The following is a 12,885-nucleotide window of genomic DNA, read 5'->3' as shown; positions in this document are numbered from 1 at the left end:
CATTCCTGCAAATGTGGAGGCGTTGAGGCCTCGGGGAGCGAGGGATGCTCAGGAGAGAGAGGAATCAGGACCTTGGTGGGAAAAAAAGGAAGAAGAATAAAAGAATATCTTAGGATTTGTCTAAGTGTAGTTTATTTTCCTTTCTATTCTGATCGGATCTGCTGTGGTCCTCAAGTTGAAAACACGCATTTGCTCTTCTACTCACTAAGAGAGGCTAGAAAAGCAAGGAAATTGGGAATACAGTTACGCTTCATCGTCATTATTTCACCCTCCTCTCCTTCACAAACATGCCCTGCATCAACCTCCAGAAATTGCATTTTTCCATAGTGTATTTTAGTTATTACAGAATATCATTTGCTCTCAAAATTAGGTGGATGTCAGAATCATTCTTAGAGCTTTATAAAAAATAGAAATGGAGGGCTTCCCTGGTGGTGCAGTGGTTGAGAGTCCGCCTGCCGATGCAGGGGATACGGGTTCGTGCCCCGGTCCGGGAAGTCCCACATGCCGCGGAGCCTGCGCGTCTGGAGCCTGTGCTCCGCAACGGGAGAGGCCACGACAGTGAGAGGCCCGCATACTGCAAAAAAAAAAAAAAAAAAAAAATAATCTCTTACCTCTACCTCCATCCTATATCATCAACTCTGTTTTTCATTCATCATCAGTTTTACAGTCTGTTCCAGGTCCGTCTTTTGCTGTTCCCTGTGCTGGGCTTATTCATTCCCACCCCTACGTTGTTAGATGTGTTATGTGTTTCACGTGGAAATCTATCTTTTCTGTTATTACTCTTTCAGATCTTTCTCAAAACACTTTATTCAGGAGTCCTTCCTCATGATTCTCTAACTTATGGCACCTTTACTTTGCATTCTCTCTTTTCTTCTCTCCTTTCATGTAGAGATTTATACTCTCTTAATTTGTAACTGTTTATTATTATCTTTCTTAACATGATTTATCTTTTTAGGTAAACTATATTCTATAGGGCAGGGAGTTTGCTTTCTAACTTTTATACATTTCCTTATGTCCTATGGATTTTTTGTTGCAATAATTTGTGTTTATTATTGCTGTTACTTAAATTATAAAAGTTAAATTTAAACTGTAACCTAAGTAAATGAAAATACTGATAGCAAAATAATGTCGCGTTTCTAGGAAAAGAAGCTATTTGAATTCATGGTCAATTTTATGTATATTCTGGGGTTCTCTTTAAGGTTCTTCTGTCACTACAATAGCCACATCTGTGTTTCATGGCCCACCCCAGCGCCAGCTTCATCATGCACTCATACCTCATGGGAAAGGTGGGCGTTCCTCAGTCAGTGGGATTGTGGCCACTGTGTTTGGAGCAACAGGATTCCTGGGCCGCTATGTTGTCAACCACCTTGGTAAAGTTCCTTGCGTTCAACGTACTCCAAAGCCATTTATTACAGTTGCCTAATGAGAACTGTTTCTTTTCATTGTAATGGTGTTTTGAATTACTCCTATCTTGGATTTATGTAATTTTGGTCTGCTGTATGTTATGAGCAGGCCCAGACTTCCTATATAGGACGTTAATACAGGAAAGGGGCCTCTGAAAAGTTGTGATATCTCTAGCAGGGCAAAATTAGTTTCTTATTAAAAATAGAATCAATTCACCTATCATACTAGAATTTAAATGTTACAGAATCACTGTTGTATAACGTAACCATATTATGTTAACGTTGACCCTTGTTCCAATCCATTCTTTTTTAGGTCGCATGGGGTCACAAGTGATCGTCCCCTACCGGTGTGAGCCATATGATACCATGCACCTTCGCCCAATGGGTGACCTGGGCCAGATTATCTTTCTGGTAAGAGCCCGTGTTACTGATTATTGCAGTTGGTAAATGTAAATTACTAAGGTCTTTTTTAGCATAGAGAGGCAGTATAATAAAGCAGCAACTTCATCCCGGAGTGGACCAAGGGCATCCTCCATTCACAGGCCATTCTTGTAAACCCTAGTCCAGCATTAGCAAACTTTTTCTCTAAAGGGCCAGATAGGAAATATTTTAGGCTTTGCAGGTCATAGGCTCTTTGTCATGTTTACTCAGCTCTGCCCTTGCAGCCTAAAAGCAGCTACAGGCAATATGTAAACAGATGGGGGCGGCTGTGTTCCCATAAGCCTTTGTTTACAAAGCTAGATTGCAGGCTAGATTTGCCTGTGGGCTATAGTTTGGCCACCTCTGCTCTAAACCTGTGCTGGCCAGTAGCCATCAGCCACGTGTGGCTCTTGAGCCCTTGAAATGTGGCTGGTGTGGATTGAGGTGGCTGTAAGTGTGAATTACACATCAGATTTCAAAGACTTCGAAGAAGATAATATTCAATATATTGTTAATAATTTTTTACATTTATTACATATTGAAATGGCATTTTGGATAAATTGGGTCAAATAAAATATTATTAAAATGAATTTCACCTGTTTCTTTTTATTCTTTTAAGAGTGGCTAAGAGAAAATTTAGAATTACATATGTGCCTCGTGTTATATTTCTCTTGGGCAGTGTGCTTCGATAGAGAAAATCACAAATAGGGTGTTTTGTAACTTGCTTTGCTTGGAGAGACTTGACCTCCAACACTTCCTCCCGAGCGCTCACTATTGTTATTCTTCAATCTGCAGGTTCTTCCTTTAGGCCAGTGGTTAGTTGCCAGCAGGGTAGGGGGAATTGTGTAGGGAGAACCTTCAAGGGAGTGATGAGAAATGTGTGGGCCCTTTTGGCTGTCCCAGTGACCGGAGACCACACTAGTTTATTAGGCAGGGGCCAGGGATGCGGAGTACCCTACAGTGCACAGGTCCTTTCCACAGAGAACGATGCTGTCCCAGTGCCTGCAGTCTCCTATGGAGAAACACTCCGGGCCCGGAGGCTTGAGTCAGCTGTTCTTGTAGCTAACTTTTCTTACTTTCATCATCCTGCCTGGGCCTGAGCGCTTCCACTGACACACTTCCCTCTTTTAAAAAATGTTTGTTAAACATCCTTAGTATCTATTTTATTCACACAGATTATTTGTGACCTCATTAAATTTTGACTTATTTTTAAAGGCATTTTCATTTATTCTTTACTGAAGGTTCACAAGCTAAATATAATATTTATATTGGAAATTTCTTATTTCTAAAGTGTTTTGCTTTTCCACAATCTTATTCTCAAATATCTGCTTGGTATTACAGTTAGAGGAGCTTAGCCTTTTCCTAGTTCTTTGTGACTGAAGATTATCAGTCATCTAGTCAGTCCTCAAAATTGAGGTATTTCACAAGTGATGGACGAAAGCTTTTACCGGCTTGCAAATGTGGAGTCATTGGAATTAAGCTGAGTGACATGTATTCCATGCTTTCCGTGGGTGTTTATTGTGTCTGCTCCGTTCCTGGCGTCGAACTAAGCTCTGAGTGTGTCTTGTTGAACAAGACCACAGGGAACTCAGTCTTAGCAGGGCATACAGACACAAAGTGCATAACTTTGAATACGGTCATGTTTATGAAAGGGGAAGCCCAGGAAAGTTGTAACGGGGGGACACCTCACTATATTGTTGCTGTTTATTTTTGAGAAGGATGGACCACATGGGGTGTGGGGTGCCGACTTCCCCACTTTAGTCTCTGCTGGAAACTGCTGTCTGAACAGCCGTTTGGTTCACCAACCGGATCGTGCCCCTGGGCCTTTATTCCTGGGAACTTGGTTTCCTTTTGACTGCTCCTCTCCGGGCATCACTCTTGGGCCATTCACGCAGTTAATGCCACAAGCTCTTCCCCTCTGAGTCTTCTTGGGTTCATCCTTTCCCGCCTGTGTCATCTTCTCTGAAAAGGCCGTGTTAAGCTCATTATGTGTAGAGCGCTTTTTTGGTTGAGTGTGTTGCTCACTGTGCTGCAGATTTTCTGTATATTTCACTTACTCGTCATAGCAACCCCGTGGGGTAGGTTGTATTTTCAAGGTTTGCATGGAGTCTGCAGAGAGCCTTTGTACACTGATAGTAAATGGCACAGTGGAATTGGCGTTCTGTCTCTTGTACTGCGTCCTCCACAGTCGGTTGTAACCAGTGCTGCCTGGCGAGGGCTTCATCTCTTTGCTCTTGAATCTGATTCCCGTAGCCCTCCCTCTCTTTGCTGAATCACACAGGCATTCTATTGCTCGCTGTCTCTCCTCCTCCCCCAGCCCCCCGCTTCTCTTCCGTTCTCCCCTCTTTTCTCACTCTCCCTCCCACCCCCCTCACTCACAGATACAACTAAGACATCCATACTACTTATTATCTTCCTTCAAAATGCTTTAAAATTTTATTTTCATTTTAACATAGAAAATGCTCTACCTTTGTCCGGGGATCTTTAGTCCCTTGTCACTGTTTTGGACAAGACACATTGATCTGACTTAAGTCCTAAACGCCCGCTCACAAGTTCAGGTCTCCACCGAAGTCTGCCATCAGCTCGCTCTGAACTGATAGGCAGGTCACTTCTCTCTGAGTGCTGTTTCATGTCTTTAAAGCAGAAATGACCAGATCTGGGATTATAAAGAGTAAAGAGTTAAAAAGAAATAAGAAAATAGTCATGAGTATTCCCAATTTAACGTTAACCTTTGAGAGACACCCCTCCTATCGTCCGTCTAACTGGTTGGTTCTAACAAGGGAAAGTCAGTTTACCTCCCAAATGATCCTCGGTTCTTTGGCTGTATTTCATTCAGGAAGGGAGACTTGATTGCTAGATTCCTTTACTGGCTTCTGCGGGGCAGTTGGGAAGACAAAAATTGCTCTGCCCCGTGAAAATGAATAGTGGCTTTTCTAGTTCTGTCACCTGCTATTACCTGAATAAAATGTGCTTTGACCTCTTTGTTTCCAGAAGAGCCAGAGAATCAGCAGTGTTTCTGTTGTAGTCAGTGGAGCCGGTGTGAAATGGCACCGTCTCGTGACGACAACAGAGGGCCCTCTGTGAATCTTGCTCATGGGGGGAGCTACAGACATGTTTTGTCCCAGGGCGCACCCCTGATGTTTTCATGTGACTGGCCCCTGCTGTTATAGGAATGGAACGGGAGAGACAAGGACTCGATCCGAAGAGCTGTGGAGCACAGCAACGTGGTCATCAATCTCGTTGGGCGAGAATGGGAAACCAAGTAAGTCTTTGACCCTCGTTTCTCCTTTGCAAAGCTGGCTTAAGGTTCAGTAGACATTTGTTGGGCACGTAACATGCCAGGGATTGTAGTTGTGACATTTTTCATTAGTTCATCAATGAGTATTGACTGAACAACCTTTCCACAGCCAGTGACCACCCTCCCCACCTAACCCCTATCCTCCCCCAGTCGGGGATTCAGTTGGTGGTAAGTCTAGTATAAGAAGCAATAAAAAGCCACTGCGGACTGTGCCAGTTTGGTGGGTGTCATCAGCAGCTGGGGTGGGGTTAGGAAGGAGGGTTTTCCTGTCCCACTGACCGACAAGCTGAACCCTGGGTTTTTTCGCGTGAACAGTGTTCTTGATCTATTCTCCACGTTGTTAATCAAAGCTGGCATGAGTACCAGTTTGAACAGTTCTTTTTAGCCCTTGTGTGGGTCGTTTATCAACAAATAATGTTTGAAGCCTGTGGTTCCACAGCACTCTGTTCATGCCTCTTTCTTCACATTTATGAAAGTTTGACTTAGACTTATTTAGATATGTCTGCCTCATCACATATTTTTAAGTTCTTTGATGACTTGGAGGGTCTTATTCAACTTTATAGCCCCCGTGATGACTAACAGTGCTTTGTACAGAGCAGGCAGTTAGTTCATGTTGTTGGATCTAATTGGTGACTGATGCATTTTTTTTTTTTTTTTGACATGGAACGCTCCATGAATTTGCATGTCATCCTTGCGCAGGGGCCATGCTAATCCTCTCTGTATCATTCCAATTTTAGTATATGTGCTGCCAAAGCAAGCACTGATGTATTTTTTTAGTTTCCTTTTTTTCCCCTGAGGAAAGCAAAGGCCTGGGGGTGAGCAGTGATTTCCCCTCCAGCACCCAGCACTTCTCCCCTCCCCGCCCAATCAGTGCAGCCAGATGTTTTTAAAGGGCCTCAGCCTTGGGATTCCTTGAGGACAGAGAATAGTATGTATGCTGATTTATGACTTATAGTAAGCCTTACATTATGTATGGTAATGGCAGTGAGGAGGCCTGTAAAATTTTTTTAAAATATTAGTTTTGACTTTGGGTGAAATCATTGCTACTTAAAAGTATAACTATTGATATTATGAATTCCAGCAATAGTATGAAAACCGGCTTATCACAGAATGCTTTGAAATCCTGAGTCAGGTGTTCTTAACCGATCCCTATTTTTTCCTTCTAGAAACTTTGATTTTGAGGATGTTTTTGTAAAGATCCCCCAAGCAATCGCTCAAGTGTCCAAGGAAGCTGGAGTTGAAAAATTTATTCACGTTTCACATCTGAATGCCGATATTAAAAGCTCTTCTAAATATCTGAGAAATAAGGTAAGTAACAAGTTGATTTGGGAAGTGGTTCACAGAGCTTGAGTTTCTTAGCCCGTTGGAAATGCGAGTTTAAGTGAGAAAGGTTTCTCACTGATGTATCGAGAATCAAGGGGGATTTCTAATTCTCCATATCCAGAATGTGATTGTTGTGTGGCTGAGTTGTAGCTGAGTGCCTTCTGTTTGCAGGGAACTGTGCTAAGCGGCCTCAAAGATGGGTAGATCATACTATTACCCACCCTCCAGGGTGTAAAGTTTCCTGGCACATCATAGAATTACAGAGTAAACACAAAAGGTAGAGTATGCTTCCTGCATAAGAGTCATACCTGTGTCAGCCACCAAAGCTAAAGGACCATCCTTCTTTCTCTGACACCTTGCATAGTCATGGTCTTATGCCATGCTTGGAGGGGTAATGTGAAGGCTGGGGGTGACAGGATAAGTATTTGCCAGGGAAAATGGCTGTTCACATTGTAGTCAGGCTTCTTGGACTCCCAGAAACCCCACTGTGGTCCAGATTGTGCCTCGGGATTGAGCAGTCTGGTTTGGAGTCGGTCTGCAACCTGAAATGTTTGATCATCAGGGACTCAGTAGGGATTGCGGTGCCCGGGAACGCCTTCAGCAGCTGGTTCCTGCCGTAAGGAGCCTGCTTTGGGTCAGATTGATAAGGACTGCAGAGTTCCTTGACACTGGCTCCAGCTTTTGGTTCCACTGCATTCTTCAATTGACCAAATTATTTATTAGGCACCTACTATGTGCTCCATGTTGTAGTAGGTGCTGGGGATACAGCGTAAGTAAAACACACATGGTCTTAGCCCACATCTAGTTTCTAGTCCATTGAGGAAAATAATTCCAGATGCACTAGGTGTTGCAAAGTAGCTTGGGGAATCTTTACAAAAACAACCTCAAAATCAAAGTTTCTGGAAGGAAAAAATAGGAATTGGTTAAGAACACCTGACTCGGGATTTCAAAGCGTTCTGTGATAAGCTGGTTTTCATACTATTGCTGGAATTCATAATATCAGTAGTTGACACTTTTACGTAGCAATGATTTAACCTGAAGTCAAAATTAATACTTTTTAAAAATTTTACAGGCCTGCTCACCGTCATTACCGTACTTAACGTAAGGCTTACTATAAGTCATAAATCAGCGTACACACTATTCTCTGTATGAGAGCGAGAGAGAGGGAGTGACAGAGTGAAGCCCGTGCCTGCCCCTGCCCTAGCATTCAGAGAATCGCCGCATTCGCAGTTGTTTGGAGGGGGCGGAGGTGGGGTAGTCAGTGGTGAGGGTGAGGGAGGGGTCGGCGGTGCCCAGCCCCCAGGCTTAAACCCCCGCGTGGATGGTGCTCCTGTTGAGCAAAATGAGGAGCCTGGAGAAGGACAGGGTGCTGGGCGGGGTTCTCAGCCTCAGTGCCCATTAGAATCATGGAGGGGACTGAAAAATCCTGATGCCCAGGGCACCCAGACCAATGGAAATAGCAGCTCTGGGGGAAGAACTCGGGCATCAGTATTTACACCTCTCCCCGTGTAATCCCAGTGTGTAACACAAATTGAGAGGTATTATTTGTGGAGAATGGAAGAGGATGATCCAGTTTGGGACTCGGGCTGCATCTCAAGTGCATGTCAGTCACCCAGGTCCCAGTGGAGAATGGGGTTTAAGATCTTGAAGCTCCGAAGAAAGAGTGTGGTCAGGGGTATGAACGTGGGAGTCCCCACTGTTTGTTGTTAATTGAAGCAACACGAGGGGACCAGGTGGCCTCATGGGGATGAGTCGAGAGCAGAGAGCTCTGGACAGCGCCCAGAGGAGCACTGACGGGGGGTCTGGGGGATGAGGACAAGGGTGCTCCTGCAAAAAGCAAAGAAGAGGACTGAGCTGGGCGGATGGAGAGGCAGGAGGGCCGCCAGGAGAGTCTGAGGTTACAGAAGCGGGGGGAAGATGAAGAGGTGCGTCAGAGCTGCAGGGTCAGCCGGGGTCTACACCGCGGGTCCTCGGTGGGCTTATCAAGGGCGGTTTGAGCAGGAGTCGGGGAAGCAGTGGGTGAAGAGCAGGCAGGGGCGGAGGCAGCAGGGACAGTAAGACAGCATCGTTCTCAGGTGGTTTACTAAGAGGAAGGAGGGGGCAGGAGGCTGGAGGGGCGTGTGGAGTTGGAATTTCTTTTTTCTTTTAAGGTAGACGATCTTGACGTTGTTGAAATGCTGGTGGGAAGGTGCAGGTAAGGGGAGCCTGACTGCAGATGTGGGCGGGAGTAATGGGCAGGTTCCTGAGAAAGTGACAGGAGGTGAGTTCCTCCACTCTGGTCAGGAAGGAGGAGAGAATGTTGCTTCGTGCCCCTGGCTTTGTAGATTCAGCACTGGGAACACCAGGTGGTTTTTCTCTGCTGCTGTACTTTCTCCTTGAATTAGTAGATGAAGTCATTTACTGGAAGGAAGAGGGGAAAGTAAGGGAGAAATTTGAATAGAACAGAAAAGGTTTGAAATTTGTCAACTGGAAATGTAAACTAATTAGAAGGAAGCCCTATTTCTGGGAAACGTTACGAGCCCGGTTTAAACTGGGGACAGGAATTTATGTGTTACCAGTTGATGATTTGTACTTGTTTATTTTCCTGTAGCTCTGAAGGCAGCAGGAGTGCATGGCTTAAAGAAGGAGGCTAGTGGGGTTCTTCCAGGATTGGGATTTTGCCTGGTGGGTGGGTGGAGTAAAAGACAAGGGGACAGGTAGTCTACAGTATTGCTAAGAGAGTGATGGACAAGTTGGGCCATGGAATCTAACCTGGGGCAAGGGATGTTCGGAGGGATTGGTGTGGAGGAGGGCAGACCCAGTGGACTGGGGTCCCCGAGAAGTTGAAGGAACACATCTCAGGAGCAGAGGAGCAGAGAACAAGCAGGCTGGCAGTCCAGGAGCTGGTCATCTGAAAGTGGCACGTCTTCATGTAGGGCTCAGAGGAGGGGCACTTGGGTTGTTCTGGTCTGAGGCCTCCAAGTGGAGAGTGGCTGAAGTGGGGTGAAGACGAGGTCCCTGGAGTTGAGAAGCTCAAGAAACGGAGGTCCAAGTCCACCGGGGCTCTGATGTCACCCCCAGCGGGTGCGGGTAGGCAGGATGGCTGAACTAGGTCTAGGAAGTGAGTCTACTCTGATTTTTCTTCTTTCTTCTTCCGCATAAACTTCCTTAGAATAAATATGGGAATAAACCCAGCAAGAGCTATAAGAGGTGGATTTTAAAAAATTTTTGCGTAGACTTGTCTCCTCCTTACCATGAGGAATGTATTCCAAATCCCCCAGTGGATGCCTGACACCGAAGATGGTACCGAACCCCACATATACTTTGCTTTTTCCTATATGCACATACCTGTGATAAAGTTTCGTGTATGAATTAGGTACGGTAAGAGACTAACAACAATAACTACTAATAAAGTAAACAGTTATAACAATAGACTATAATAAAAATTGCATGAATGTGGCCCCCCCGTTCTCTCACTCAATATCTGCTGACTGTACTCACCCTCCTTCTTGTGACGATATGAGATTCACGTGCCAGCAGGCCCAAGCAGGATGACATGAGGTTTCATCACGCCGCTCAGAACAGCACACAATTTAAAACTTACCAATTATTTCTGGAATTTTCTGTTTAATATTTTTGGACCGCAGTTGACCGCGGGTAACTGAAATTGTGGAAAGCGAAACTGAATATGAGGGCGGGGGCGGGGGGTGACTGTTGCTGAGTGTTATGAATAATATGATTCCCTTAACCTGGAGGAAATTCACGTAGCGTCCCCACAGTGGAAGGAGTGGGAGCTTCGATAACGCGCCGCAGAACTCTGCTGTGTTTGGTTGTTCAGGCTGCTGGAGAGAAAGAAGTGAGAGACACATTTCCAGAAGCTACCATCATCAAGCCGTCGGACATCTTTGGAAGAGAGGATAGATTCCTCAATTATTTTGCAAGTAGGTCTTCTTCCTTAATAGTAGGAGGGGGAATGCTGGTTAACCGGGGTGAAGTTAATCACAAGCAAACTATGTTCTCTGACTGGAAGATGGAGGTTGTATTTTTTTATCCTTGAGTTGCCTTTTTCTCCCCAGAGGTTCTCTTTTTCCAGTCAGCATGGTCCCTCTCGTGATCTTCGTCACTCTGTATCGAAAGAAGCAGCTTAGATGCCTGGAAGGAGCGTGGACTTGGGAGTTCGAGACCTGACTATGAATTGGGTCCTGGGACTAACCAGCTCTGGGACTCTGGCAGGTCTTTGAATATAGCAGCTTCTTGATCTGTTAAGATGAACATGATGATGTCCACCTGAGGACCAGTGTGCTGGTTAATGGAGTAGCTAGCTTATGTTACAGCACCTGGCATGGGGTCAGTGCCTCATTTATACTTGGCCTACGAAGCCCCGGTTTTCTTAGTGCTGCCTCACTTTCAGTCTGTTTTCCAAGTCACTTAGGTGTTGGTTTTGAAAGACAAAGAGGTAGCATCCTACTTTGTCAGACACATGTGATAGGTCATAAGAGTGGGGTCCTAACCCGCAGGATTAGTGGCCTTAGAAAAAGGGGAAGAGAGATCATTCTCTCCCTCCCTGTGTGCCCTGAGGAAAAGCCATGTGAGAACCTAGCCAGCTGCCTGTAAGCCAGGAAGAGAGCTCTCACCAGGAACCAGGTCAGCTGATACCTTGATCTTGGACTTTCCTGCGTCCAGAGCTATGAGAAAATAAATTTCTCTTGTTTAAATAAGCCACTCAGTCTGTGGTATTTTATTGTGGCAGCCCGAGCAGACCACACAGTCTTAACCATTTCTAAGTGTACGGTTCAGTACCGTTATGTGTATTCACGTTGTACTGCAAACAATCTCCAGAACTCTTTTCATCATGCAAAACTGAAGCTCTGTATCCGTCAAACAACTTCCCATTCCCCCCTCCCCCCAGCCCCTGGCAACACCATTCTACTTTCTGTCTATGAATTTGACTACCCTAGGTACTTCATATAAGTGGAATCAGACAGTGTTTGTCTTTTTTGTGACTAGCTTATTTCACTTAGTATAATGTCTTCAAGGTCCATCCATGTTGTAGCATGTGCCAGGATTTCCTTCCTTTTAAGCTGAATAATAATCCATTGTATGTATAGACCACATTTTGTTTATCCATTCGTCTGTCAGTGGACACTTGGGTTGCTTCCACCTTTGCATTATTTTATCTGAATAATGCTGCTATGAACATGGGTGTACAAATATCTCTTTGAGACCCTACTTTCAATTCTCTGGGATATATATCCAGAAGTGAAAATGCTGGAGCATATCGTTCTATTTCTAATTTTTGGAACTACCATGTGTTTTTCCTTAATGTCTGTACCATTTTACATTTCCACCAGCAGTGCACAAGGTTCCAATTTTTCCATATCCCCGTCAACACTTGTTATTTTCTGTTTTTTGATAGTAGCCATACTAATGGGTATGAGGTAATATCTGATGGGTTTGCCCTAATGATTAGTGATGTTGAGCATCTTTTCACGTGCTTGTTGTCCATTTGTATATCTTATTTGGAGAAATGTCGATTCATGTCCTTTGCTCATATTTTAATTGGGTGGTTTTTTGTTATTGTTGAATTGTAGGAGTTCTTTATACATTTTGGATAGTAACCCCCTTCCTATCAGACATATGATTTGCAAACATTTTCTCTCGTTCTATAGGTTGCATTTTTACACTGTTAATTGTGTCCTTTGTTTCACAGAAGTTTTTAATTCTGATGTAGTCCAGTTTATCTATTTTTACTTTTGTTGCCTATGCTTTTGGTGTCATAGCCAAGAAGTCACTGCTAAATCCGTTGTCATGAAGCTTTTCCCCTGTGTTTTCTTCTAAGGGTTTTGTACTTTTAGCTCTTATGTTTTGGTCTTTGATCCATTTTGAGTTAATTTTTGTGTATGGTGTGAAGTAAGGTTCACTTTCATTCTTTAGCCTATGGATATTCAGTTTTCCCAGCATCATTTGTTGAAAAGACTATCATTTCTCCTTTGAATGGTGCTGGCACCTTGTCAAAAATTTTTTGGCCAGATGTGCAGTGATTATATCTCTCTATTCCATTCCATTGGTCTATGTCTGTCTTTATGCCACTGTTTTGATCACTGTACACTGTTCTGATTACTGTAGCTTTGTAGTAAGTTTTGAAATCAGGAAGTGTGAAACCTCCAACTCTTTTTCTTTTCTTTTTCAAGATTGTTTTGGCTATTTGGGGTGTCTTAATATTCCATGTGAATTTTAGAATGGAGTTTCCTGTCTTTCTGCAAAAAACACCATTGGGATTTGGATAGGGATTGCATTAAATCCGTAGACTGCTTTGGGTAGTACTGACATCTTAACGATATTAAGTTTTCCAGTCCATGAACATGGGATGTCTTTCCATTTGTGTCTTTTTAAATTTCTTTCAGCAATGTTTTGTAGTTTTCAGTGTGCAAGTCTTTAACCAACTTGGTTTAGTCTTTCCCT

The 12,885-nt window shown here is 44.0% G+C and overlaps 1 protein-coding gene across 1 annotated transcript in view; it reads left to right on the top strand.

Annotated features, from left to right (window-relative positions):
• The window catches only part of NDUFA9 (NADH:ubiquinone oxidoreductase subunit A9), a 26,233-nt gene that overhangs the window by 926 nt on the left and 12,422 nt on the right, over positions 1-12,885 (top strand). The window contains exons 2-6 of the mRNA XM_007469440.1: positions 1,200-1,370; positions 1,717-1,814; positions 4,994-5,085; positions 6,288-6,429; positions 10,262-10,364. Coding sequence (XP_007469502.1) covers positions 1,200-1,370; positions 1,717-1,814; positions 4,994-5,085; positions 6,288-6,429; positions 10,262-10,364 — 606 coding nt within the window. The remainder of the gene's footprint in view (positions 1-1,199; positions 1,371-1,716; positions 1,815-4,993; positions 5,086-6,287; positions 6,430-10,261; positions 10,365-12,885) is intronic.

This window comes from Lipotes vexillifer, unplaced genomic scaffold (assembly GCF_000442215.2).
Source record: "Lipotes vexillifer unplaced genomic scaffold, Lipotes_vexillifer_v1.1 scaffold395, whole genome shotgun sequence".
Lineage (NCBI taxonomy): Eukaryota > Metazoa > Chordata > Mammalia > Artiodactyla > Lipotidae > Lipotes > Lipotes vexillifer.
The sequence above is the reverse complement of the archived record's forward strand: the minus strand, read 5'-3'. Positions and strand labels throughout refer to the sequence as shown.